Source organism: Rattus norvegicus, chromosome 8 (genome assembly GCF_036323735.1).
Source record: "Rattus norvegicus strain BN/NHsdMcwi chromosome 8, GRCr8, whole genome shotgun sequence".
NCBI classification, from domain to species: domain Eukaryota; kingdom Metazoa; phylum Chordata; class Mammalia; order Rodentia; family Muridae; genus Rattus; species Rattus norvegicus.
This window is the reverse complement of record NC_086026.1, coordinates 60,216,048-60,239,956: the sequence shown is the minus strand read 5'-3', so window position 1 is coordinate 60,239,956 and position 23,909 is coordinate 60,216,048. Positions and strand designations below refer to the sequence as shown.

The 23,909-nt window shown below is 41.6% G+C and overlaps 1 protein-coding gene, 1 long non-coding RNA gene, 1 other non-coding gene and 1 pseudogene across 9 annotated transcripts in view; 3 read left to right on the top strand and 1 right to left on the bottom strand.

Annotated features, from left to right (window-relative positions):
• LOC120094336 (uncharacterized) overlaps nt 1-18,198 on the bottom strand; it is a 50,809-nt gene extending 32,611 nt beyond the window's left edge. The window contains exons 1-2 of one of the 2 annotated variants that reach the window (XR_005488650.2): nt 17,491-18,198; nt 10,654-10,837 (exon numbers count right to left, since the gene is read on the bottom strand). This is a non-coding gene — a long non-coding RNA (uncharacterized LOC120094336). Of the gene's footprint in view, nt 1-10,653; nt 10,838-12,690 lie in introns of both variants that reach the window. The other variant, XR_005488651.2, reaches the window with a different exon arrangement.
• Nucleotides 16,205-16,337, top strand: LOC120094545 (U4 spliceosomal RNA; annotated as a pseudogene).
• Nucleotides 18,199-18,249: 51 nt separating the features above from the next.
• Sik2 (salt-inducible kinase 2) overlaps nt 18,250-23,909 on the top strand; it is a 99,795-nt gene continuing 94,135 nt past the window's right edge. For 3 of the 6 annotated variants that reach the window (XM_056984536.2, XM_056984535.2, XM_063265450.1), the window contains exon 1: nt 18,250-18,581. In XM_056984536.2, coding sequence (XP_056840516.1) covers nt 18,447-18,581 — 135 coding nt within the window. In that variant the 5' untranslated portion in view covers nt 18,250-18,446. The remainder of the gene's footprint in view (nt 18,582-23,909) is intronic. The other 3 variants (XM_056984534.2, NM_001427328.1, XM_056984537.2) reach the window with 3 other exon arrangements.
• Trnap-agg89 (transfer RNA proline (anticodon AGG) 89) lies at nt 22,583-22,663 on the top strand. Its single transcript has one exon. It is a non-coding gene; the product is annotated as a tRNA-Pro (tRNA).

Genomic DNA, 23,909 nt, shown 5'->3' with positions numbered 1-23,909 from the left:
ATTGTCACATTTCTTAACGTTTGCCAACTGACTTGCTATAAAACCCTGCTTTGTGATTTAATTTCCTTTCCCAATCAATAATGCAGCTGATCATCTCATACACATGTATGTATGATGTATGTATGTATGTATGTATGATGTATGTATGCATGTATTTGAGATAAGATCTCATGCATCCCAGGCTGGCCTCAACTTATGTAGCAGGGAATGATCTTGGATTATTGACTCTCCTGCCTTGACTTCCTAAGTGTTGGGATTACAGGCTAGCATTGCCATGGCCCAGTTTATGGCACACAGGGGTTGAGCCTAGGACTTCATGAACACTCCACAAACACTCGACTATAGCCCCAGACTCACATATTTTTATGAGTCTCAAGTTTTCTTTTCTGTTAAATTTCTATTAATATTTTTACCACTTTTTATCAGGTTGCTGTGCTTTATTGATTTGAAAAGAACATAATCTTCCTATTAATTCTTTGTTGGTAAACTTGGTTACAAACATCCTCTACCAGCTCGTGCTTTCTCCTTTTACCTCTTGATAAGATGATTTTTGCCATTTCAAACTTCTAAATATTAATATAGTCATATTATTCAGACTTATTCATATTTTTCATACTTTTCTGGTATGTGGGGTTTTTTGTTTTGAAACAATCTCATTATGTAACCCTGCCAGACCTGGAATTATGTAGACTGGTTTGGCCTCAAACTCACAATGATTCACTTACTTCTGCCTCCCTAATGCTGTGAAAAAGTGTTAGTCACTAACCAGGTAGTGGGTTTAGGTTCTGTGGTGGTTTGAATGATAATGGCCCATATAGGCTCATGTGTGATGTGTGGGCCCCAGTTGGAAAAACTGGGAAGGATTGGAAGGTGTGACCTTGTTGGAGGAGGTATCACACTGGTACAGGACTTTGAGGTTTTAAAAAGCCCATGCCATTTCCAGTTAAGTCTCTTTGATTCATGCTTGAGATCCATCTTCATGGATCAAAACGTAAGTTCTCTCCAGGCAGAGTGGTATACACCTTCAATACCAGCACTTAAGAGGCAGATACAGGTGGATTTCCATAAGTTCAAGACCAGCCTGTGCTATTTAGAGAGTTCCAGGCCAGCCTGGGCTATGAAGAGAGACCCTGCTTTGAAAAAAAAAAAAAGTAAGCTCTTACTTACTGCTTCAGAACCACGCCTGCCTGCCTGCCTGCCTGCCTGCCTGCCTGCCTGCCTGCCACCATGCTCCCCACCATTGTGGTAAACAACTGTAACCCTCAGAAACTATAAGCCTCTAATAAGCTTTTTAAAAACTTGCCTTAGTCATGGTGTCTTATCACAACGACAGAAAAGTAACTAAGATAGTTTTAGAACTAGAGGTTAAACCTAGAGCTTCATGCATACTAGGGAAGAATTCTCCCAGTAAGTTCTGTAATTAGCCTTTCTTTGTAAAAATACTAATTTTTAATTTTTCTGACTTTATGTGTATGGTACTTAACCTGCATGTATTTCTATGCACCATTTGCATGCCTGGTGCCTACAGGGACCAGAAAAGGATGTTTGATCCCTTGAAAATGGAGTTACAGACACTGGGAGCCATGTGAGTACTGGAAATCGAATCCAGGTCCTCTGAAAGAGCAGCCAGTGCTTTTAACTTCTGAGCATCTCTCCAGTTCCAGCCCTTCTTTCCACTATTTTTTTCCAGACACGGGGATCAAACCCAGGGCCAAGCAAGCAAGCAATCACTGAGTTACATTACTAGCCCTGGGTTTTGTGTGGAAGTCTTTAATAAATTCCTCCCTACTACAAATTTAAAAGGATATGCACCTATGTTTTCTATTAAAGCTCATAAAGTTTTACTTTTAACATTCATTTCCTTAATCTATGTGGAGAATAGATCATCTAATATAATATGAGGTAGGGTCAATATCATTTTTTCTATAATTTCACAAGCCCATTCATTGAAGAGTCCTTTCTTTTCCCACTTGTCTTCCATGCCACTGCATGCAGACACAGGTCAATTGCTGCGCTCTCTATTAGCCTGAGTTTATTTTTATATTTCTGAACAAACATCATTTTCAGGTACTACATCTTCAAATGGCTTCTAATAAAATGCTCTCTGCAAATGATCGGTTTTTAATGCTTTCTTCAAATAGCCATTGTATTTGTTCACATGGATCCAACATAGTTGCTTTGGCTGGCATCGATCATCTCAGTCGATGCTTTCGTTGAAGTAGCTGTGCCTTATTTCTTGGCCTGTAAATATACATTTCTCTGCTGGTTTCAGATACTGTGTCCAAGGAATGGGGAAACACCCCCCCCCAAAAAAAGAAAACAGATGCCAATGTGTGTTAACATCTAGAGAGCTCAAGAGGGAGGAAGGACAGACACCGCGGGAAAGCTCCGTGTGGTGTGACAGGCTACCAGCATTTCTCAGGCTAGGCCTCAAATCACTACAACTCTTCAGATTGCAGCCCCACATTTAGACTCATCATAACCCTACAAATCCCCATGCCCAAGGAGAAGCAGTCTTGGAGGGAAGGCCCTGCTAGATTTTAAATTGCCATTCCTCATGGGTGGAAGGGCAGGAGCAATAGGAGAGTAAATGCCCAAGGTCAGTTAGTCCCTATTAGTATTGGAAATGCCTTTTTGTTATCCTATGACATTTATGCCAGTGGTCTGAACCTCTGCTATCAATTTCCACAGAAGCCTCTTGCCTCAGGTTATAGGCACACACACACACACACACACACACACACACACACACACACACAAATCAGTTCAAAACGAGTTCCTCCAAGATTGATCAATTTTTGAAAAATTCACGATTTTACATAGAGTTGCCCCAGACAAAGTTGTAAAGCAAGTATCCCAAGGGCCTCCTCAATTGTGTTTACCTCGAGGAGCCTCCCACTCTCATCATCGGCTAAAGACTCTGTGCCTGCTTGTGTCCCCCAGACTCACATGTGGGGTCTGTCGGAACATGTCACAGGGGCAGAGCCATGAATGGGATCAATGCTCCTAGACAGAGGCAAGAGAAAGATCCCTCTTCTTTCTCCCACTTCCTGCAGAGGAATTGATAAAGCAGAGGTAAGTCTTCACGAGACACCAGATATGCTAGCAACAGGATCTTATAAGCCTCTAAAGCTAAAAAGAAGTCTGTTTCTAAGATAGGCTTCCTATATATCCCAAGCTAGTCTTGAATTCATAATGCTTTTGACTCTCAGCTCCCTGAATTCTAGGATTTCAAAAATACATCAACATGCCTGCATCAAGTTTCTATTTGTAAATTACCTAACCTAAGGTATTTTGTTATGGCAGTTCCACTGGGCGAAAACTGAATGGCAGAAAGGAAGGAAACTTAGAAGTCATCTTCAGGTATCCATTTTAATAGTTTTAGAAGGCTCTTCCATTTTCCTTGTTTACTCCAAAGGAATAAAAATTATGGACGAAAAGTAGCAGGGTACTGAAAATGTTTTAGCAATATAACCTTCCCAGCTTTCACAACTCACTATGTAAAAATCATATACCTATAAAAATTCTTTACCTATTAGCACTTACCAGCTAATGGCAATTATGTCAACTTTTCCCATTTCAGTCCATGCACACAATGCTCTTCATGATTTAGAACATATTAGACCTCATGTATATGGCTAAGCCACCTCCTCGGCCCATCCCTCTTAATCATTCACTATTAGCAGTCTCAGCTTTTCCTACTGCAAGAAACGCAGAAGACTGTGAGTTAGCTCAATGGAAAAGTGTTTAGCATGCACACAGTCCTGGGTTCAATTCCAAGCACCCAAATAAAACAAAATGAAAAGATACACAGAGAGTGTTTTCACCAGTAAGTCTCTCTTATCCCCGGGCTAGCTCCTACAGATTTTCCACATTGCAGTGAACTGTCATTTCCTGAGGAAAATATCTTGACCTCAAACAAGGCCAGAATCTCTATTATGCAATGTTTTATTGTGTAGCACTTTTTTTTCCAGAGAATTTGCCTTAATTATAATTAATGGATGAAGTGTGTAAGAGAGAAGGAAACTACAAGATACACTAGGAAGCAGAAAGGGAACATTTTTACTCAGTGTTTGAACACATACATAATAAGGACTTTCTCCTTCTGGGCATCAGGTTAGTGATGGAAATTGTGGAGAATGAGGCAACTTCTCCTCTTCAGTCATTCATTCTTGATGTCACCCACAAGGTCTCATCAATACATAAAGCAACTTCTAAGCTAAACATGACAGCACAACTTGATTCCTCAAAACCTTCCATCTCCTCACCCTCATCTAATCGGTGCTCAGTGTCATCCACAGTCTTATTCCTTATCTTCGCCATGTTAAAATGCTTGTTTTTGCATGTGTGTGTGTAAGTGAGTGCATATATGTGGGTGCCCACAGAGGTCAGAGGAGGCCGCTGGATTCTCTGTAGCTGGAAGCACAGACAGTCTAATGTAGGTACTTGGAGCAGAACACTAGTCCTCTGAAAGAACATCAGGGGTTTTAACCACTGAAGGTAAAAATGAGAACTGAGACAATTTTTCTACCCTCCCTTCACTCCTGTCTTCACACAGACAACAGGATAATGTTTTCAACTCCCCTGTTCCTCTGACATTCTGAAGCATGTCCAGCAAACCCCAGCAGTATTTTAGTCAGACATGTAAGCTACCAAACACTGTTGCAAAACACTCCATGGTCATGTGTACTGATCCTATCAATTCAGTGTTCCCTTGCTGCTACTATGTTTTCTTGGAACTTCTTATGGACCTGAAAGTTTTCTATGGGTCCTAATCAATTTCCAATCCTATAATCAGCAATTTTCAAAGCTGACAATTCATCTAAAGCTTCCTGAATTCCTACTACTACCACATTCTGCTGATAATCCACTTCCTGTATCACAGAGAAAATAAAAACCAAGATTGAATTTCTGCACTGTAAGTTACCCACTTAACTGGGTATGGGGTGGTAGTGGAAGAGACCTTGTCCCCACTTCTCTTCCCCACTGGCATCAAAGGAGGTGAGTTCTCTCTTGTCTGCAGTCTTCTGTTTCAGTCTCCCTGCCTGCTTCAGACTATCTCCAGTCCCCCCTATTTCAACTTTCCCATGTTGCCTCATTCCAAAAATGTTAACCTGTCTAATGTTGGGAACAACAAATGATGAAGAGCAAATTTCCCATTTCTTCTACATCCTTTTCTCTTTTTTATGGATTTTATCTTATTTTTTATTATTGGATATTTTTTATTTACATTTCAAATGTTATTCCCTTTCCCAGTTTCCCATCCATAAGCTCCCTATCTCATCCTCCTCCCCTTCTTCTATAAAGTGTTCCCCCTCCCCAACGACCCTCCCTTCCCGCCTCCCCCACCCTGACATTCCCCTACACTGGAAAGTCCAGCCTTGGCAGGACCAAGGGCTTCTCCTCCCATTGGTGCCCAACAAGGCCATCCTCTGTTACATATGCAGCTGGAGCCGTGGGTCTGTCCATGTGTACTCTTTGGGTAGTGGTTTAGTTCCTGGGAGCTCTGGTTGGTTCTGGTTGGTATTGTTGCTCTTATGGGTTGCAAACCCCTTCAGCTCTTTCAATCCTTTCTTTGATTCCTCTAATGGGGATCTCGTTCTCAGTTCAATGGTTAGCTGCTAGTGTTTGCCTCTATATTTGACATGCTCTGGCTAAGACTTTCAGGAAACAGGTATATCAGGCTCCTGTCAGCATGCAGTTCTTGGCTTCATCCATATTGTCTAGTTTTGGTAACTGTATATATATGGGCTGAATCCCCAGGTTGGGTAGGCTCTGAATGGCCATTCCTTCAGTCTATGCTCCAAACTTTGTCTCCATATCCCCTCCTATGAATATTTTTCTTCCCCCTTTTAATAAAGACTGAGGAATCCACACTTTGGTCGTCCTTCTTCTTGAGCTTAAAGTGATCTGAGGATTGTATCTTGGGTAATTCTAGCTTTTGGTCTAATATCCACTTATCAGTGAGTGCATACCATGTGTGTTTTTTTTGTGATTGGTTACCTAACTCAGGATGATATTTTCTAGGTCCATCCATTTGCCTATGAATTTCATGAAGTCGCTGTTTTTGATAGCTGAGTAGTACTCCATTGTGTAGATATACCACATTTTCTGTATCCATTCCTCTGTTGAAGGGTATCTGGGTAAATAAGGCTGCTATGAACATAGTGGAGCATGTGTCTTTGTTGTATGTTGGAGCATCTTTTGGGTATATGCCCAGGAGTGGTATTAGCTGGGTCCTCAGGTAGTTTAATGTCCAGTTTTCTGAGGAACCTCCAGACTGATTTCCAGAGTGGTTGTACCAGTCTGCAATCCCACCAACAATGGAGGAGTGTTCCTCTTTCTCTACATCCTTGCCAGCATCTGCTGTCGCCTGAGGTTTTTTTATCTTAACCATTCTGACTGGTGTGAGGTGGACTCCAGGGTTGTTTTGATTTGCATTTCCCTGATGACTAAGGATGTTGAACATTTCTTTAGGTGTTTCTCAGCCATTTGGCATTCCTCAGCTGTGAATTCTTTGTTTAGCTCTGAACTCCATTTTTTAATAGGGTTATTTGTCTCCCTGCAGCCTAACTTCGTGAATTCTTTGTATATTTTGGATATAAGCCCTCTATCTGTTGTAGGATTGGTAAAGATCTTTTCTAAATCTGTTGGTTGCTGTTTTATTCTAATGACAGTGTCCTTTGCCTTACAGAAACTTTGCAGTTTTATGAGGTCCCATTTGTCGATTCTTGATCTTAGAGCATAAGCCATTGGTGTTTTGTTCAGGAAATTTTCCCCAGTGCCCATTCCTTTTCTTAACTTATATTTTGAAAGATGAACATTTTTCACCCACTCTTTTCCTTGTTTGTGGTCCTGGTGCCAGTGAGCCCAAGGCTTTATATCCATTGGGCATGTCACCTTGGAGTCACACCCCAGCTCTACAAAAAGTTTTACACTGCTGGGAAGTCTATACTGCTTTTTCCCTCCCTTTTCACCCACTTTGGTTTCTGCCTTCACAGATCTGAAACCTTTTGCAATGATCATCAATTATCTCTTTATAGCCAAGCCAAAGGAATTCCTTTCTATTTTTATCTTGATTCAAATGAGGAAAGGAAGAGAGGGAGAGAAACCATTCTCTTCTGCAGCCCTCCCCCTTTATGCTCTTTCCCCCTGGTCTCCAAGGTGTCTCCCTCTCTGTTCATTCTCCTTTCAATTCTTGGTGGAAAACAATTCCCTTTATTTGCTCACCCAGGAATGCTAATACCTTCTGCAGGATCCCTGCCTTCTCTTCACTCTCCAGACTACTAGTATCTCAAGTTTACAAATGGCTAAGACATTTAGTTCCCAGCACAATCAATTTTACCCCAGACACATCTATTGATTTCTTTCTAAGTTATTTAATGGTCTTTTATTGTATCCCTCTATAAAACATTTAAGGGACGAATGTCTAAATACATTATATGTTTGGGGGGAGGGGGGGTTGCGGCCTTACATCCTATCTTTATCTATTTAGGGCCCAGAAGAATGAGCAGTAAATGGGAAGCTCAGTAGTTGTTCGCGCCTGTCAGCAGTGTAGGAGCATCTTCAGCTTTTCCCTGTCTCCCATCCTTCACATCTTCCATACAATTCATGATTGCTTCAGAAGCTTCTTCCCAGGCACCGCTTAGGGATTTTTCTACAAAGGAGTTTGGGAGCCACTGTATGGCTAGGAGGGAATGAGACTTCGTTCATGACTTCGTTCCAGGTAGCTTTTAGTTTCCTCTGTGGACACTCTCACCATGACATTGAGAGTCTTCCAAAAAGACAGTGTTGCCTAAGCATGTCAGCCTTGTGCTACCTTTAGGGCCATTGTCGCTCTCCTCCTCTTCCTCTTCCTCTTCCTCCTCCACCCTCCACTTCCTCTTCCTCTTCCTCTTCCTCCTCTCCTTTCTCCTCCTCTCCCCCTCCTTTTCTTTGTCTCTATATGCTCATCGAATCGCTTTATATCTGGCTTTACTAGACCTCTACAATTCTTTTTTTTCCCCAATTCAGCTTTTATTTATATAGTGCATGCCTTCTTGTCAAACAATGAACTGAACAAAGTGCATCCCCTCTGAGTTCTCCTTAGCTCTCGGTGTATTACATTAAAAACATTTGGAGCTGGGAGGTGGTGGCACACACCTTTAATCCCATCACTTGGGAGACAAAGGCATATCTCTGTGAGTTTGAGGACAACATGTTCTACAGAGTGAGTTCCAGGACAGTCAACACTACACAGAGAGACCCTATTTCAAAAAACAAAAATGAAATTATTGGGATATGTATCCATACCCTTCTGACAATAATCCTCTGAAATACTAAATAAGAGATCCTAAAGGCAGAGAGAGTGCAGACAGCTTCTGTGATGTTACTATCTAATTCATGGTAGGGCAGCATTCATGATACAGTGTCAACTCAAAACCATGCATTCTCACGGACTGAAATGGGGTCTTCTTCATGCTTGTAGTCCTGGCATCCACTCCGGTACCAGCACACATGTATAATAAATATGAAACTCAATGGCATCTATTGAGTTATACATAAAAACCCTAGGAATTTCAAAAATTAGTAAGACATAAGTACTTTCAAAGACATGTGTGACTTGGTAGAGTTGAAAGATTAGGAAATGAAAAGAGACAGAACGAAGGAGACAGTGGCTAAGACCTGAGTAACCTACACCAGCTGTAGGAGGCTCAAGAGCCTCATTAAATCTTAGCCCTGCCGTAAAAACATAGCATCTTCCCAGAATTTGTGGGATGTGAAAAAACCAAATCAAGTGACTGTAAAGCATGAGTCACGGAAGTTAAACTGGAAGATGTCTAGTGTCGAGCACTGAACTTGGCCCAGGACTTGCCCTATCTTCCTGCTTACCAATCTAGTCATAAACCTACCTGTACCAAGAGTGATAGTACAAATCTAGTATGCTGTATTAAGGTTTTTCATACTTCTTTTACTGTTCAGGATCTCTGTTTATAAATCTACAAAATGGGTATGATAGACCTTAACCCAAGACCCTGATGTAACAATTTCTATGAAGCCTATGTATATCAATACGTGGTACTTGGTCAGGAAAATAAATCCATGTAAGACGTAAGAGTTATTTATTGAGGAAAAGAAGACTAATAACCATGGTGGACAAGAAGACTAATAACCATGGTGGACAAGAAGACTAATAACCATGGTGGACAAGAAGACTAATAACCATGGTGGACAAGAAGACTAATAACCATGGTGGACAAGAAGACTAATAACCATGGTGGACAAGAAGACTAATAACCATGGTGGACAAGAAGACTAATAACCATGGTGGACAAGAAGACTAATAACCATGGTGGAATAACCACGGTGGACAAGAGTGGAAACTAAAAACATGGAACTAAAGACCAGGCCACGTGAACTAGCATCGGACTGAGACAGAGATAGAGAAGCCAGTCTCCGTCTGCACATGCCACACATATGAGCACATGCACCTACATACATGCAAACACACATACATACCAGAGAGAGAGAGAGAGAGAGAGAGAGAGAGAGAGAGAGAGAGAGAGAGGAAACAGGTACTATTAGAGATGGAAAGGTAAAGAATCAAAGTAATTCTATTATTTAAAAAAAAACAATAAAATTAACAAGGTGATATTTTAACTCAGAATTTCCACTTTAAAATTGATTGCATGAAATTTACAAATGGCCCAGTACAATAATAACTTATTTTAAAAGACATAGTTGTTTTAATTTTGTTTGTTGGTTTGTTTGTTTCAACTGTAGGATGTTGCTGCAAAAAAGAAAACTACTGGGCTGGAGAGATAGCCAAGTGAGCAAAGCACTTTCCTAGCAAATGTCAGGACCTAAGTTTGATCCCTAGAGCCCTATAAAAAGCTAGATAGGGTAGTATGCTTGTAATCTCAGTGTTTGGGAGATGGGAGACGGGATTCTTGATGTTCACTGGCCAGCCAGCCTGATATAATGTGCAAGCCCAAGATCCCAGTGAGAGACCTTATACCAAAAGACACTTACGTAGACGGCTCCTGAGAAGTGACCCCCAAAGCTGATCTCCAGTCTCCACACACACCCCTGTGCACATACACGTGTACCTCCTGACACATACTTGTGGACCCTTACAGATCCTCAAACACATACACTCTTAAGAGAAAGGGGGAAAGACTAGAAAATACTCGTTGTCTGAATTAAATGAGTAGCAGGATCAGAGAAAGGACCACTCAATGGCCAATATTCTGCAATGCCTAGATATTACTGAATTCTCTGTAGAAAAAGTTTTGTTTTGTTTTTGATAGAGCCTTGCTATGTAGCTTAGGAGGCTTCAAACCTAAGATCCTCCTGTCTCTGCTTCCTGGCTGCTGGGAGTATAGGCCTGTCCACCTATGCTGACTTTTAAGAAAAATATTCCAAGAAAGACATTAATAATTTGGAGTCTGGAGAAGCACAAGGTAAAAAAATAAAAGGCTACAAATACTTCAATTTAGAGAAAATACATCATAACTAAAATGAAGATTATAAATATTAAAATTAAGGCGTGACTACCCATTCTTTAAAGGACCGAAAGACTTACCTCCAAGGATGGCTTTGCTGAAATCCTTAAGTTTTAGTATGTTGTGTTTCATTTTCCCTTGTCTCACATGTTTTCAAGCTTCTACTTACCTTATAGCTTTTTACTAGAATAGTTTCTAATCTTAGAGCTGGAGGGCTGGCTCAGAATTAAGACTACTGGCTGGTCTTGTAGAGGAGCAGAGTCTGGTTCCTGGTGCCTCCATGGCAGCTCTCTGTAACTCCAGTTCCAGGGGATCTGATGACCTCTTCTGACTTCTGCACATACTTGGTATACCTGTGATGCACATACACATGAGGCAAATACCCATGCACATAAAAATACATTATCTTAAAAGATACTTTCTAATTTCAATTTTATTCTTTGATCCACTGGTTGTTTAGAAAGTTATCGTTTTATTCCCAGATATTTAAAAATTTTATAATTTTCCTTTTGTTACTGATTTCTAGTTTAATCTCACTGTGGCTGGAAGACATACTTTGTATGCTTAAATCTTCTTAAATGTTTTAAGACTTGTTTTATTATTTGAAGGGTGATTTATCTTGGGGAATGACCCATGAGTACTCAGGAAGAATGTGTATTCACAGAGTCACAAAGACCCTGGATTACCAAAACAATATTGAGAAACAAGAATCAAGCTTGAGGTCCCAAACTTTGAGTTTAAAATTAGTAAAACAGTACTAATACTGTCAAAAGAACAAATAGAGACCAGTGGAACAAAATAGAGTATCTAAAAATAATTCACATGTCTGGTCAATTAATGTTCAATAAAGTGCCCAGTGAGCACACAGGAAGTCTCTTCCACAGATGGTATCGGAACCAGGTAGCTACAGACAGACAGACGCTGAAAGTGGTGCTTTCTCTTACTATACACAAAGATAAACTCAAAGCTGGGTGTAGTAGCACAGGACTACAGTCCTTTAGTCCCAGCACTTGGAATGCAGGTGTGGGTGGATCTCTGAGTTCAAGGCCAGCCTGGTCTATAGAGTGAGTTCTAGGACAGTCAGAGCGACACAGAGAAACCCTGTTTCAAAAAACCAATAGATTAGATAGATAGATAGATAGATAGATAGATAGATAGATAGATAGATAGACAGACAAATAGATAAACTCAATGTGAACTTAAGACTTGAATATATAACCTTAAAGCATAAAACCCAGTAGAGAAACATGGGTGAAATATTCTTGATAACAGTCCCAGCAATGATTTCTTGGGTGTGATATCAAAATGCAACAAGAGCAAAAATTGTCAAGCAGGACTACAGAAATCTAAATGGCTAGCAAAGGAAATAATAAAAGGATGAAAAATCATGGTACAGAATAGGAGAAAAAAATTGTACCCTATGTATCTGGTAAGAAGTAAGTATTCAAAATGTATTTGAAATTCCCTACAATTCCATTGCAAAACAAACCAAATAAACTGACTTAAATATAAGAGTATGGGATGATGAGATGTCTCGGTGGGTAAAGACACTTGCCGCTGTTGCCAATGACCTGAATTGGATCCCCACAACCCATATGGTAGAAGAGCACACACACACATATGCACGCTAAACTTCACTAGGCACAGGAAAAGCACATAAAACCCTCAACAAGATATCACCTCAAACACATCCAGGTGTCTGTTAGAACATAAGGGGGTGGAGAGGGGAGAGATGTACAGAAATCTTAATCCTTGTACACCGGTGATGAGAATGCCAATAATATGGCCATTATAGAAAGTAGTATGTAGGTTCAGACACATACCATTAAGCAACTACATGATATCATCCCTGGGTATCTATCTAAAAGGCGGAAATCAAGAGGGCAAATATTTGCACTCCCACATTTACTGCGGCAGCATCTACAACAGCCCAGATACGGAAATAACCTAACCATCTATCACCAGATAAGAGAGAGCCAGTGAGCCGACTCAGCAGGGAAAGCCTGAGCCTGCTGACCTGAGTTTGACCTCACATGGTAGAAGGAAAGAACCAAGTTCCCAATGTTATCCTCTCACTTCACATACTTTGACCACTCCCAGAAAGCCTTGGTACGCAATGCTACCCACTCCCCACAAGCAAATACAAAATGGGCCTTCTTTTTAAAAGATGAATGGGAAAGAATGTGATGCACACAGTAATTATTACCTCCACCTTGAAAGAGAAGGAAATCTCGCTGTGTGGAGCATGGCAGAACCCAGCAGATCCTATGCCAAGTGAAAAAGGCTGGTCACAGAAGCACAGATATGCAGGATATTGCGCACATGAGTTATCTAAAATAGTGAGACTTGCAGAAACAAGGCTGGCCGGTGGCTGACAGCATCTGTGCAGAAGGGGAAAGAAGTAGTATGCACTGGGCATAATGCTCAGTTACACAGAGGAATATGTTCTGGAGATCAGTTGAATACCATAATGAAAATTTTAGGAGACTAGTTAAGTGTTCTTACTTCTTACAAAAGGGAAGTGGGGGAAAGGTTTGGAGATGTGGACATGCCATTTCTTTGATCATCTTGATGGGTTTTATCCATATAAATATGAATGTACCCAAAGCCGCAAACTGTCCATAGTAAATATATAGTTTTGAATAAAAGGTAATTTTACTTCAACAAGGTTTTCAAAAATGTCCAGTGACCCGCCTGACTGATGGTTGCTTCACAAACACCTTTACTGTTTATTAACAAGTCCTTGGAATTGGCGTGGGCTAAAGATTGGGATTTCCTCAGGCATTTTCATCATTGCTATTAAAAAGTGTAGTGTTGACTTTACCATTGTAACCTGCTTTCTTTCCTTAGTAGAGTCATCTAAGCAACTGTAATTAATAAGCATCTTTTTTAAAATTTGATGTGACTTAAGTCCAATCCTAAGTTCCCAGCATATTGACCTGCCTTTGGTCCTGAAATGATCAAAGAGAAAACAACACAGACCTTCACCATCAAGGAATAGCTGGCATCCTCCTTGTTTTCCAAGTGCACAAGCTGCTTTACTCCAGCAAAAATATGTGTGCACTCCACAGCGAGCCATGGAGTTGCTCCTCGCTCAGACTCACAGCATTCTTCATTAGCTTGTTGCCAGCTCCTCTCCTTCCTCCTGGGTAAGTTGATTTTATTGATGCTAATTGAGTTACAGATTTAACTCCTCTCAGTCTCTCCACACTTTTCTCATTTCCTTTTCTGTATGCTCGTGTTTTTACATCTAGAAGTGTTCACTTACTCCACTCACCTTGATAATAAATAGAGTGGACTCGCAGCAGCATCTGGGGATGCTGCGTTGGCAATGTCATGTCATTAAAAAACCCGGTAATGCAGCTGTTCTACCTCACTTACTCTAAAAGCAGAGCTGAGACAGTGGCTGCCAGAGTCCTTTCTTTTCTTTTTGTTTCTGCTCGCCTGTCACCCTCTTGTTTTACCCTTGGAGGCTGGGTACACATTAAGAGAAAAGGAGATGAAGAGGAGAAGAAAGCGGGATAGATGAAATTAATAATTGTTAAGCTGTGGAGCGGGGCTGGGTGGTGGTGGTGTACACTTTTAATCTGACCATTCGGGAGACAGAGACAGATGGATCTCTGAGTGGAGGCCAACCTGGTCTACAGAGTGAGTTGCAGGACAGCCACAGCTACACCGAGAAACCCTATCTTGAAAGAAAAATAAAAAGTGGAGCAGGAGAGATGGTTCTGTGGGTCAACACACTTTCTGCCCAGCCTGATGACCTGAGTTCAATCCCAGGACTCACACACATGATGGAAGGAGAGATACAACATTCCAAGTTGTCCCCTAACCTCCACACCGCCACATGCATGCTATCATGTACTCACCCATACACAAGCACCTACACACAAATAAATATTACCATAACTAAAAGGAGCTAATAATTGCTAATATATATAGTGAACGACTCTCAGGAACCACATCTTTTGGAACAGAGACATAAAGCTGAATCATCAAGTCCAGCGTTGAAGAACTATAAATTTTCCTACACACAGTTCTTCAGAGTGACATCTACAACTGACTACTCACATTTAATGGCACACTCACTGCATTTCTATATGGGCAAAATTGGTGTTTAACATACTCCTTCCGATCTCTGACCTCTCTTCCTCTATCCTGTAGACACCAGTACACTGACACTGAACTCTGGTTTCCTTAAAAAAATAAATAAGCTTTTGGTACCCTCTCCTAGTCGTTTCTTTTTCTTCTGGACTCATACCAGATCTTATCCCCAGACTGTGCAAGTAGGTGGGTTGGCTTGGTTATTTGATCCAAATAATCAGATAGAAATGAGTCAATTTCTGATTAAAAGGTGCCCTTTAAAGAGGAGGTTGTTGATTTAGTGAGTCTGTGTATACTTTCTGGTTCTGGAATTCAAGTAGCGTTTATTGATTCCCAAAGGAACCCACCCCCCAGAACAATTAACATGTAAGAATCAAACTAGGAGTTACCGTTGAACTAAGGTATATATGTGGGCTTCTAGCCTAGTCAGAGGCACCTCACATACCATTCTCATTCATCTAGAGGTCTGTGTCAGTCTTCTGGCATTCTCTCATTTCTTCCCTACCATACAAAACAACACACCTCACAACCAGGCACAGAACTATTGGGGAGAATTAAAGATCGAAACACAAAGAGCAGTGGATAGCTTAGCAGCCAGCAAGCCCTGCACTAAAAGTGATCAGAGTTGGTAATGTGGGTCAGAAGTAGATATCTGGCCAGCGTATACAAAGCCCTGGGTTCAATTCCTAGCAACACACCACACACACACACACACACACACACACACACACACACACACACACACCTAGTAACATACATAAACAGAGAGGGGGCAGATATTCCATGACTAAGGCTGATGAGAAGTGGAATGAGAATACAGAAAGTAATCCTTTCCCTCTACACACCTGCTGTGGTGCATGGGTGCTTGGAACACACACACCACACACATACACACAAATAAATTAATTAAATGTAAAATGTGTCTATAAAACGCATATATACTAATTTCCATGAAAAAGCAAACCTACAGAAGAGTCATAAGAACAACAATGAACTGCCCTTTGCCTGGATTCAGCTTAGCACTTCCCACCTTCGTCATTCTCTACCTTTGCTAAACTATTCGAGGACAAGTGGCCTACATCACAAGCTTTTATCCATCGACACGTCAGTGTGTATTTCTTAATTAGGATACTTTCTTTCATAATACAGTGCAATGATTAGAATCAAGAAACCTAGCACTAAGGGCTGGAGAGATGGCTCAGGAGTTAAAAGGAAGTACTGTGCTTATAGAGGACCTGAGTTCAGTTCCCAGCACCCACACCAAGGGCCTCAACACCACCTATAATCGCTTTTGGGGACACTATGGGCGTCTGCATTCATACGTGCACATAAATACCCACACATACACATCACTAAAAGTAAAATAAATCTTTAAAGGAATCAACATTGGAAGAATACTTTTATCTAATATGCATCCAATTCCATTTTCAACTACTGCCCTGATAGTATTCCTTGGTACCATGTTTTTCTAGCACCTGTAGTGGCATGTCTCTTAAGACCGTAAATCTAAAATTCTTCCCCAGCCTTTCTTTCAGGACAATGGCATCTTTAAGTGTGCAGAATAATTAGGGGGTAGGTTTGCGCAGTTTACATGTTTCTGGTTTGTTCCTTTGTGACAGATTGCACAGTGGCAGTATCATAGCCAATGAGGTTTATCCAAGGCACGATTATTGCTAATTGAAAACTTTTCCCAGAATATGTACTTTTACTTTTTACAGAATATGTACACTTCAGAGCTGTCTCCTGGGTACCTCGGATCAGATGACCTTGTGTGTTACTTTAGTCCAACGAGTAACTTGGATCATTTCATCAGGAAAGCGCCTGTCAGACTTCTTCACTGGAATTTGTTAGCCTCTGGTAACCCTTCCCAATGATATTTTTCAAAATCCAAAGGTATTTTGAGACTGTATAAATACCCCATTCCCCAGTCAAATTTCACCCACTGACTTTAACACCTATCGATAATTCTTTTCTGAACCAATTATTACTATAACAACCACAAAATGGTGATTTGATAATTTCTACTTGCGTCCTCCTCTCATTTATCCCTCCCGGGAACATAGCTCAGTGCTACAATACTTGCCTAGCATGTGTACAGTTCTGAGTTTTGAGTTTCCTCAGTTAGAGGAGGGGGTGGGTGGGAATAGAGATTTAGTAGGGCTTATCACATATATCATATTTCTGAGAGCCTGTCTTTAAAAAGTTAAAGTGAAAATATGAGGTATGGGCTCCTTTTAAGTTTTTAATGTGGGTTGGGAATGGTGATACCTGCTTTTAATCTCAGCACTCGGGAGACATCTCTGTTAGGTATGAGCCAGCCTGGCCTATGTGGCAAGTTACAGGTTACCTAAGGCTACATAGTGAGACGCTGTTTAAAAAACAAAACAAAACAAAACAAAATGACAACACAAAAAAGCAATGTAGTGCCTAAGAGATGGCACATTGGATCAAGTTACCTACAGTGACTATCCCTAGGGCCACAGTGGAAGGCTAGAACCAACTCACACACCCTGTCCTCTGACTTCTACACAAAATGAAATGTAAAAGTAATATGTTATAGTGTATTTCTAAAATTGTTCTTTTTGATATTTAGATTGGCTCAGATTTGTCAGTGGTGGGTCCCTTCAAACTGTCTTCTCTTTTGACATATCCTTCCTGTCGTATACAAAAGATCCCCTTGTTTACTCAGATAAGATCTTAGATCATCTTAGAATTGCCCTGTCTGCCTTGGACTCAGTCATTACTTCCAATGAATTGAGTTTCTTTTAATGGACAATGGGTACCCAGGAACCAAGGTCTGGACACACATAATATATTTCAAGATATTAAAATGTTGCTGTTTACTTAGGTCCACCATACGGAAGACCAGTGTGATGGGTTATAATTAGAATTCTAGCATTACCTGTGCGACGTTGGCAACTCCCTTCGTTCTAGCAGCCTGCTCCATCATCTGGAAACAAATCGGATTAGGTACCTTTTAACCGTTTACAAGTTCCCAAAGCCTTTTAGGATAATACAGGGTCACCTCTCCCCAGAGACAGGCTCAACTAAGCAAAACTCTGCCTATGATGCAGAAGTTCCAGGCTTCAAAGCCTCTTAGGAGTTCCGAATTCCGGACTTAATCATCTCTTCAGCGCTGGCATTTTTTTTTTCCTTTTTTTGCAAGTGACTGACTGCTGTGAATAGAAATCCTCAGAGATGTCAAAAAGTGGAAAGACGTATATAGTACCGAGAAGGGAGCTAAAAAGAACACAAAGAAAAGAGGCTGTGAGCAGTGCGTTGCTCAGCCACGGTGCTCTTCGGGCTCCAAATTTAGCGCTGCAGTCCGCTGAGGGAGAGGTTTTGGCGGGAAGGGCTGCCCGGGCGGAGAATGCCGGGTGACCCTACAGGAGACGCTCCCAGTGCATCCTCGGCGCGGCCCACCAGGGCTCGCTCTTGCGCTTCTGCTGGAAGACAAGAGGAGCAGGGCGGAGCGGACAGACGGCGACCCCGCCCCCGGCCGCGACGCCCTCCTCAGCCCTGTCAGGCCTTGCAGCGGCCGGAAGCCTCGTGCCTGCCCGACCCGCGTGCCGCCCCTCCCTCCCGCCCCCGACGTCGGCGGCGCTGCGGTAGTCATGGTGACCGATGGAGGCCCGCCCCCGCCCCCTGCCCCGGCCCCCTGACGTCGGCGCACGTCAGCGCCGGCGCGCGCCTGGCTGGGCCCTGTGGGGCGGGAGGGAAGCAGCGCCCGGGCGAGAGCCGCGGCCGTCGCCCAGAGCCCAGGCGCGCCGCCCGACGCCCTCCTGCCCGCTCCGCGCCGCTTCGTGCCGGCCCCTTCGTTCACGCTCCCGTCGTCGTGTTCTGCAGCGGGGGCCAAGCATGGTCATGGCGGATGGCCCGAGGCACTTGCAGCGCGGGCCGGTCCGGGTGGGGTTCTACGACATCGAGGGCACGCTGGGCAAGGGCAACTTCGCCGTGGTGAAGCTGGGGCGGCACCGGATCACCAAGACGGAGGTGCGGCCCCGGGGTTCGGCGGGAGCGTGGCGTGGTTGCGCCCCGGGTAGGGAACGGCGGGCCTGGCACTGCGGGGACCACGGGGTGCAGGTCGAGTGTGTGTAGGGTGTCCCCGGGAAGCCACACAGTCTTCCGTCCCGAGTCTCCCACCCGGGAACCTGGTCTGTGGCCTCGGCTCCCGAGCACAAGTTCCGCGTCTTCCCGGCTTTTGGCTGGGGGTGGGGTGGGAAGGGAAGTCTCGGTGCTCCGGGGCCGCACGGGGACCAATGTCGCCGGCCGGAGAAGGGGACCAGCAGCTCCCGGGCTCGGCGGACGCGGAGCGCGGCCCGGACCTAGTGTCCTTCTCTGTCCGGCGAGAAGGGGGTGCCGCAGACCGGACCGGTGCGGACGGACCGCTGTCCATCTTCTCTGCTTTGGGCCCGCAGAGTCTCTGATTCGGTGCCTTGACTGGCTTGAGCACTTGCAGTGGCTATAGCAAATACACCAGACAATAGAGCTGTTAAAAATGGTCATCTCAGCCCTGCACCGTTCTCTGGGGTTGTCCCTTTACCAGGTGTGCATGCTGGCTCGGAGCACACATTCCTTAAGCCACATCAGATGGACTCTACTCAGCCCTCAACTGGCTTCCTGACATTGACTTTCCAGCATCCCCCCTCCGTGGTACATTCTAAGGCACCGCACATATTTTCTCCCCAAGTCTCTGTTCTTACCTAGCCCACCCTCTTCCTTCCATTGCCTCAAGCTGCTCTCCTCGGGGTCTCTATTTTAAGACGTGCAAATTAAATACCTTGGAAAAAACGATCGCAACACTACCATTTCTTAGACTACAACATAGTGGTTTTGACGTACTATATTCTGCCTTGTGATTCTACTGGAGTTTCACCGGTTTCCAGTTTCTCTCCTCCGTTTTCATCCTTTTCGGGTTTTTTTTCCCTAATACGTTCTTAAGAACGTTCTAACCTTTGAATGTAGAACCCCCCCCGCCGCCCCCCTCCCATGACTTACGTAAGGTGAAGGGCATTTAAAAGCTTTACTGTTCTCTTAGCAGTTGTACTTAAAAGTTTTGCTTCATGTCCATTTCCATAAAGAAGGAGGGTATGTCTAACACGTCTTCATTTTTGTTTAGCCTCACAAATCCCCGACATACCACCTAAATCTTTCTTCTTTAGGGCATCAGTACCAAGGTCAAAATTTTTCCTTTTACGATTTTACCAGTGTTACGAATCTAGATTGCCTGTAATGATAAGCATATTGACATTACCAAAATTTTGCATAGCTTAATCTGATCCCAGCATTTTTTTTAATGAATAAAGTTGTTTCAGTTTTGTAAAGAGCTATGGCCAAATGTTATACCTTTACTCCGATGTTAAATTAAAAGGAAGTATCTTAAATGGGTGTATTTATGACTTTTCAATGACTGCCAAAAATAGCACATTACAGAGAGAGTCACATTGGTTACATTGTTGGAGACCAAATCCGTTCATACAATTTTTTTCTCATTAGCAATCTTTAGTAGTCAGCTGTTGTCAGAGTTTAAAGTTGTATCTGAGATCTGAGAGCTGCTTCGGTGGAGCTGATGGCAATTTACACTTTCTCTGGAGGGTGACAACTCTGATGGGTGTCCCTTTCAAACTGATTTTTTTTTAGGAAGCCGGCTAGGGGGCACTGTGGAGCAACACTGCCTATGCCTGTCAGATTAGTAACATTCGTGATTGAAGACACCTGTCAGATCATGAAAGCTCTTGCATGAACCCTCTTGCTAAAGGGTGTGTGTGTAGTCTGTGTGTATAAAATTATTTTATGTTAAAAGCTATACTTTATTCTATAGGTTCCTCCTCCCTTGTGCTTTTCTGTTTTTTACAATGAGTAAGGCTGAGCATTTTGTGGTAATTTTGTGATTGTTGATACTAAGACATAGAAAGGGGAAATGGTCTAGTAGTTACTATACTTAAAAGTCTTTGTAAGTTTTAGTTTGCAAAATGGTTTTCTGAAGTTTTATAAGACAGTTACATGAAGACTTGCTTAGTAAAAGCACTGACTCAGTTTCTAATAATATGTTTCAGTAAGTTTTTTTTTCTTTAGAGACAACTGCTTTTTATTTACTGAGTATTTGTATCTTTGGTAAATAGAACCACCATGCAAACTGTAAATAAAATAGTGAAATATTCAACTCTTCTACATTATTTTAGATTCTCATTGCTTAACATACTACAATAATTACGGTGATAACAGTTAATAATAGTATAAAGAAAACTATTAGCAAAATACCATTATATTTAGTGCTGTGGAAGTTCCATTGTGTACTGTATTTTAACATTGTAGGCTTATGTGTTTTAGAACTGGGAGATCTCTTTTTCCTTCAAGTTTGATCCTGGGGCAGTTTTTAAAAATAGAATCATTTTAATTGTATATATTTGTGTGTATACATGCGTGTGTGTTGGTAGAAGAACAACTTGCAGGAGCTGTTTCTCTTCTTCGACTGTGTGGGTGCTGGGGATCAAACTCAAGTCATCAGGGTCAGCAGCAAGTGTCATTACTCTCTGACTATCTTGACAGTCCCTGAGACAAATCTTAGGACTTAGTTTAAACATCTATGTGATGAATACGTTTATTTTTAATGGCTCTTTATCTTCTGTTCTGTATCACTTGTAAAAAATAAGTTATATTTTTGTAGCTCTTTGGAGAAGTCTGTTTCCCTTTTAGGAAAAAAATTAGTATACAAAAGAGACATTAATTTTGGCTTAATCTATCAAATGTCTTAACACTAAGAAATGTACTTACGTCATCTGAAGCAGTATTCATGTTCTAGATCTCTGTGTAAATTTTGCACACAAAAGGGAAGGGAAGGGGGTGGTAGAATCCAGTTTCCTAATATACTTCATAAAAAATCTCTGTAAGCTGGCTTATGAATTACAGAAGCTAATTTTGTAAAATTAGCACAATGGGAAAAGAATAACACCATTTAAGCTATTAAGCTATTTTGGGCAGTAGTGGTTGCTGGTTTTCTGTTCTGTGAATGCCCTTGAGTAGTGTTTTATTAATACTATATTAGGAAGCAGCTTTCCCCTCTAGTTAACTATGTAGTCAGTTCAGGAGTGGGTTGTTTGCTTTTTGGTTTTTGTCTAAGTAAAATTCTAGGAAAATTACTTTTTGCTTCTAAATGCTCTGTTTCCTGTTAAAGAATGTTCAGTATAGCAAATGTAAGGACTAAAGAAGACATAGCACACAAGCATAGAGTTCTTCCATTGTGGGAGTACATTGTTCTTAGCATGTCACATTGCCACTTAGTATTCTCAACGCATTTGTGTTTTAGAGGTAACAACACATAGAATATGTGTGTTCACACATTTCACATTTTGTTTGCCATATATAACTGTTTTACAGTCTTTTAGTAGTTAAGTGTTCAACCGTGTAGATAACCCATTTTACTTATGATTCTCTTACTGACTATTATATCATTTCCAGTTTTCAACAATTGACAGGGAACACAATTGTGTATGTAAGTCTGTGCCTGCATTTTAAATGATTTTGGGAGAAGAAATTGCTGTTAATTATTAGAGGGATTTCTAAGTGAGAAGGTATAACTTTTACATTCAAGAGTTTTTTATTAATCTGTCATGTTTACTATTGAAAAATTTTAAAATATGCATAAATGAAAATAACTACTTACACTGCCAGTATCCAAAGATAGTCTTCACTGTTTTCAGATCCCTTCCTATACAGATAACTGACTTTTCCTCAATTCCATACTTGTGTTGCTTACCCCTAATAGTCATATGAAGAAAAATGTACAGAAACTTGGGAGAAGTTTCTAAAAGTTACCTTATTAAAGAGGCCTGTAGAAATTAGGCTACTTACTTACCCCTGAGAGAACCTGGACACAGAATGACTGTCAAAGGCCATCTGAAAACTGCCTTTGTGCACCAAAAAGTTTTCTGTGTGTATTCTGGGAGTTGGATGTTCAGGCATGATTCTCAGACTACCACCTTAAAGTGTAGAATTTCGGGGTTGGGGATTTGGCTCAGTGGTAGAGCGCTTGCCTAGGAAGCGCAAGGTCCTGGGTTCAATCCCCAGCCCCGAAAAATAGAAAAAAAAAAAAGAAAAAAAAAAAAAAAGAACTGTAAGGGGTTGAGGATTTAGCTCAGTGGTAGAGCACTTGCCTAGGAAGCGCAAGGCCCTGGGTTCGGTCCCCAGCTCCGAAAAAAAAGAACCCAAAAAAAAAAAAAAAAAAAGAACTGTAAAAAAAAAAGAAAGTGTAGAATTTCTTAACACTTTCCAAAAACAAAGTTCAAAATTATGTTTTTTTTTTCTTTTTTCCTTTTTTTTTTTTCGGAGCTGGGGACCGAACTCAGGGCCTTGCGCTTGCTAGGCAAGCGCTCTACCACTGAGCTAAATCCCCAACCCCCAAAATTATGTTTTTATAGTAAGAGTAGAGACAAAAAGAAGGGCGTGTTAAACCATCAGCGCAGTGTTTCACTAAGAGGTATTTTAAATACAGTTGGTTTATATTTTTCTTTAACATTCTGTAGCTCTGTTCAGTAGCGTTGATATTAGTCTTGTGCTGCAGGAACACTCCAGGTTTTAAGATGTAGCTCACTATGTGCAGTAGAAGGACCTGTCACCAAATATCTTAACCACTGCATTTCTAAATAGGCTTGGATATGATCTTTCTCTGTGTGTTAAAACAGGACTTTGATTTGCCATACTGTGTATGTGCTTTATTAGACTGTTCTCTAGTTTCTTGGTCTTTAGGCAAGTAATAATTGGAATTGTTTTGCTATTATTAAAATTACATCTTTTATCAGGGAAAAGAAAACAAATATTCACAGTAAGAGTTGTATAAATCTTCAATTTAGAGTGTGTGTGTGTGTGTGTGTGTGTGAGAGAGAGAGAGAGAGAGAAAAAGAGAGAGAGAGAGAGAGAGAGAGAGAGAGAGAGAGAGAGGCGGGGGTGGGGAGGGTCATGTGCACAATTTTGTAGATTTAGTTCTCTCCTTCTGCCTTTATATGGATCCTGGAATTTGAATGCAGGTCATCAAGCCTATACAGCAAGTGATTTTACCCACTAAGCTGACCTAGAGTTGTGTAAATTTCTCTATTCTGTAGAAATTTTTACCTTTAACAGAGTTTAATGTGTTCTGATTTTAAGTCCTCTAAGGAATTCTATCTTGGCACCAGGCAATTATGAAAACATTTATTTGGAAATCATGAACCTGACCTCCTTGGATTCACATGATGACATTTGATTCTTAGTCCACTGATGATTAAAGTTTCACTTCCTTGCATCAAATGGATTATAGAATTTCTTATGATAGCTCCCTTTCCTTTT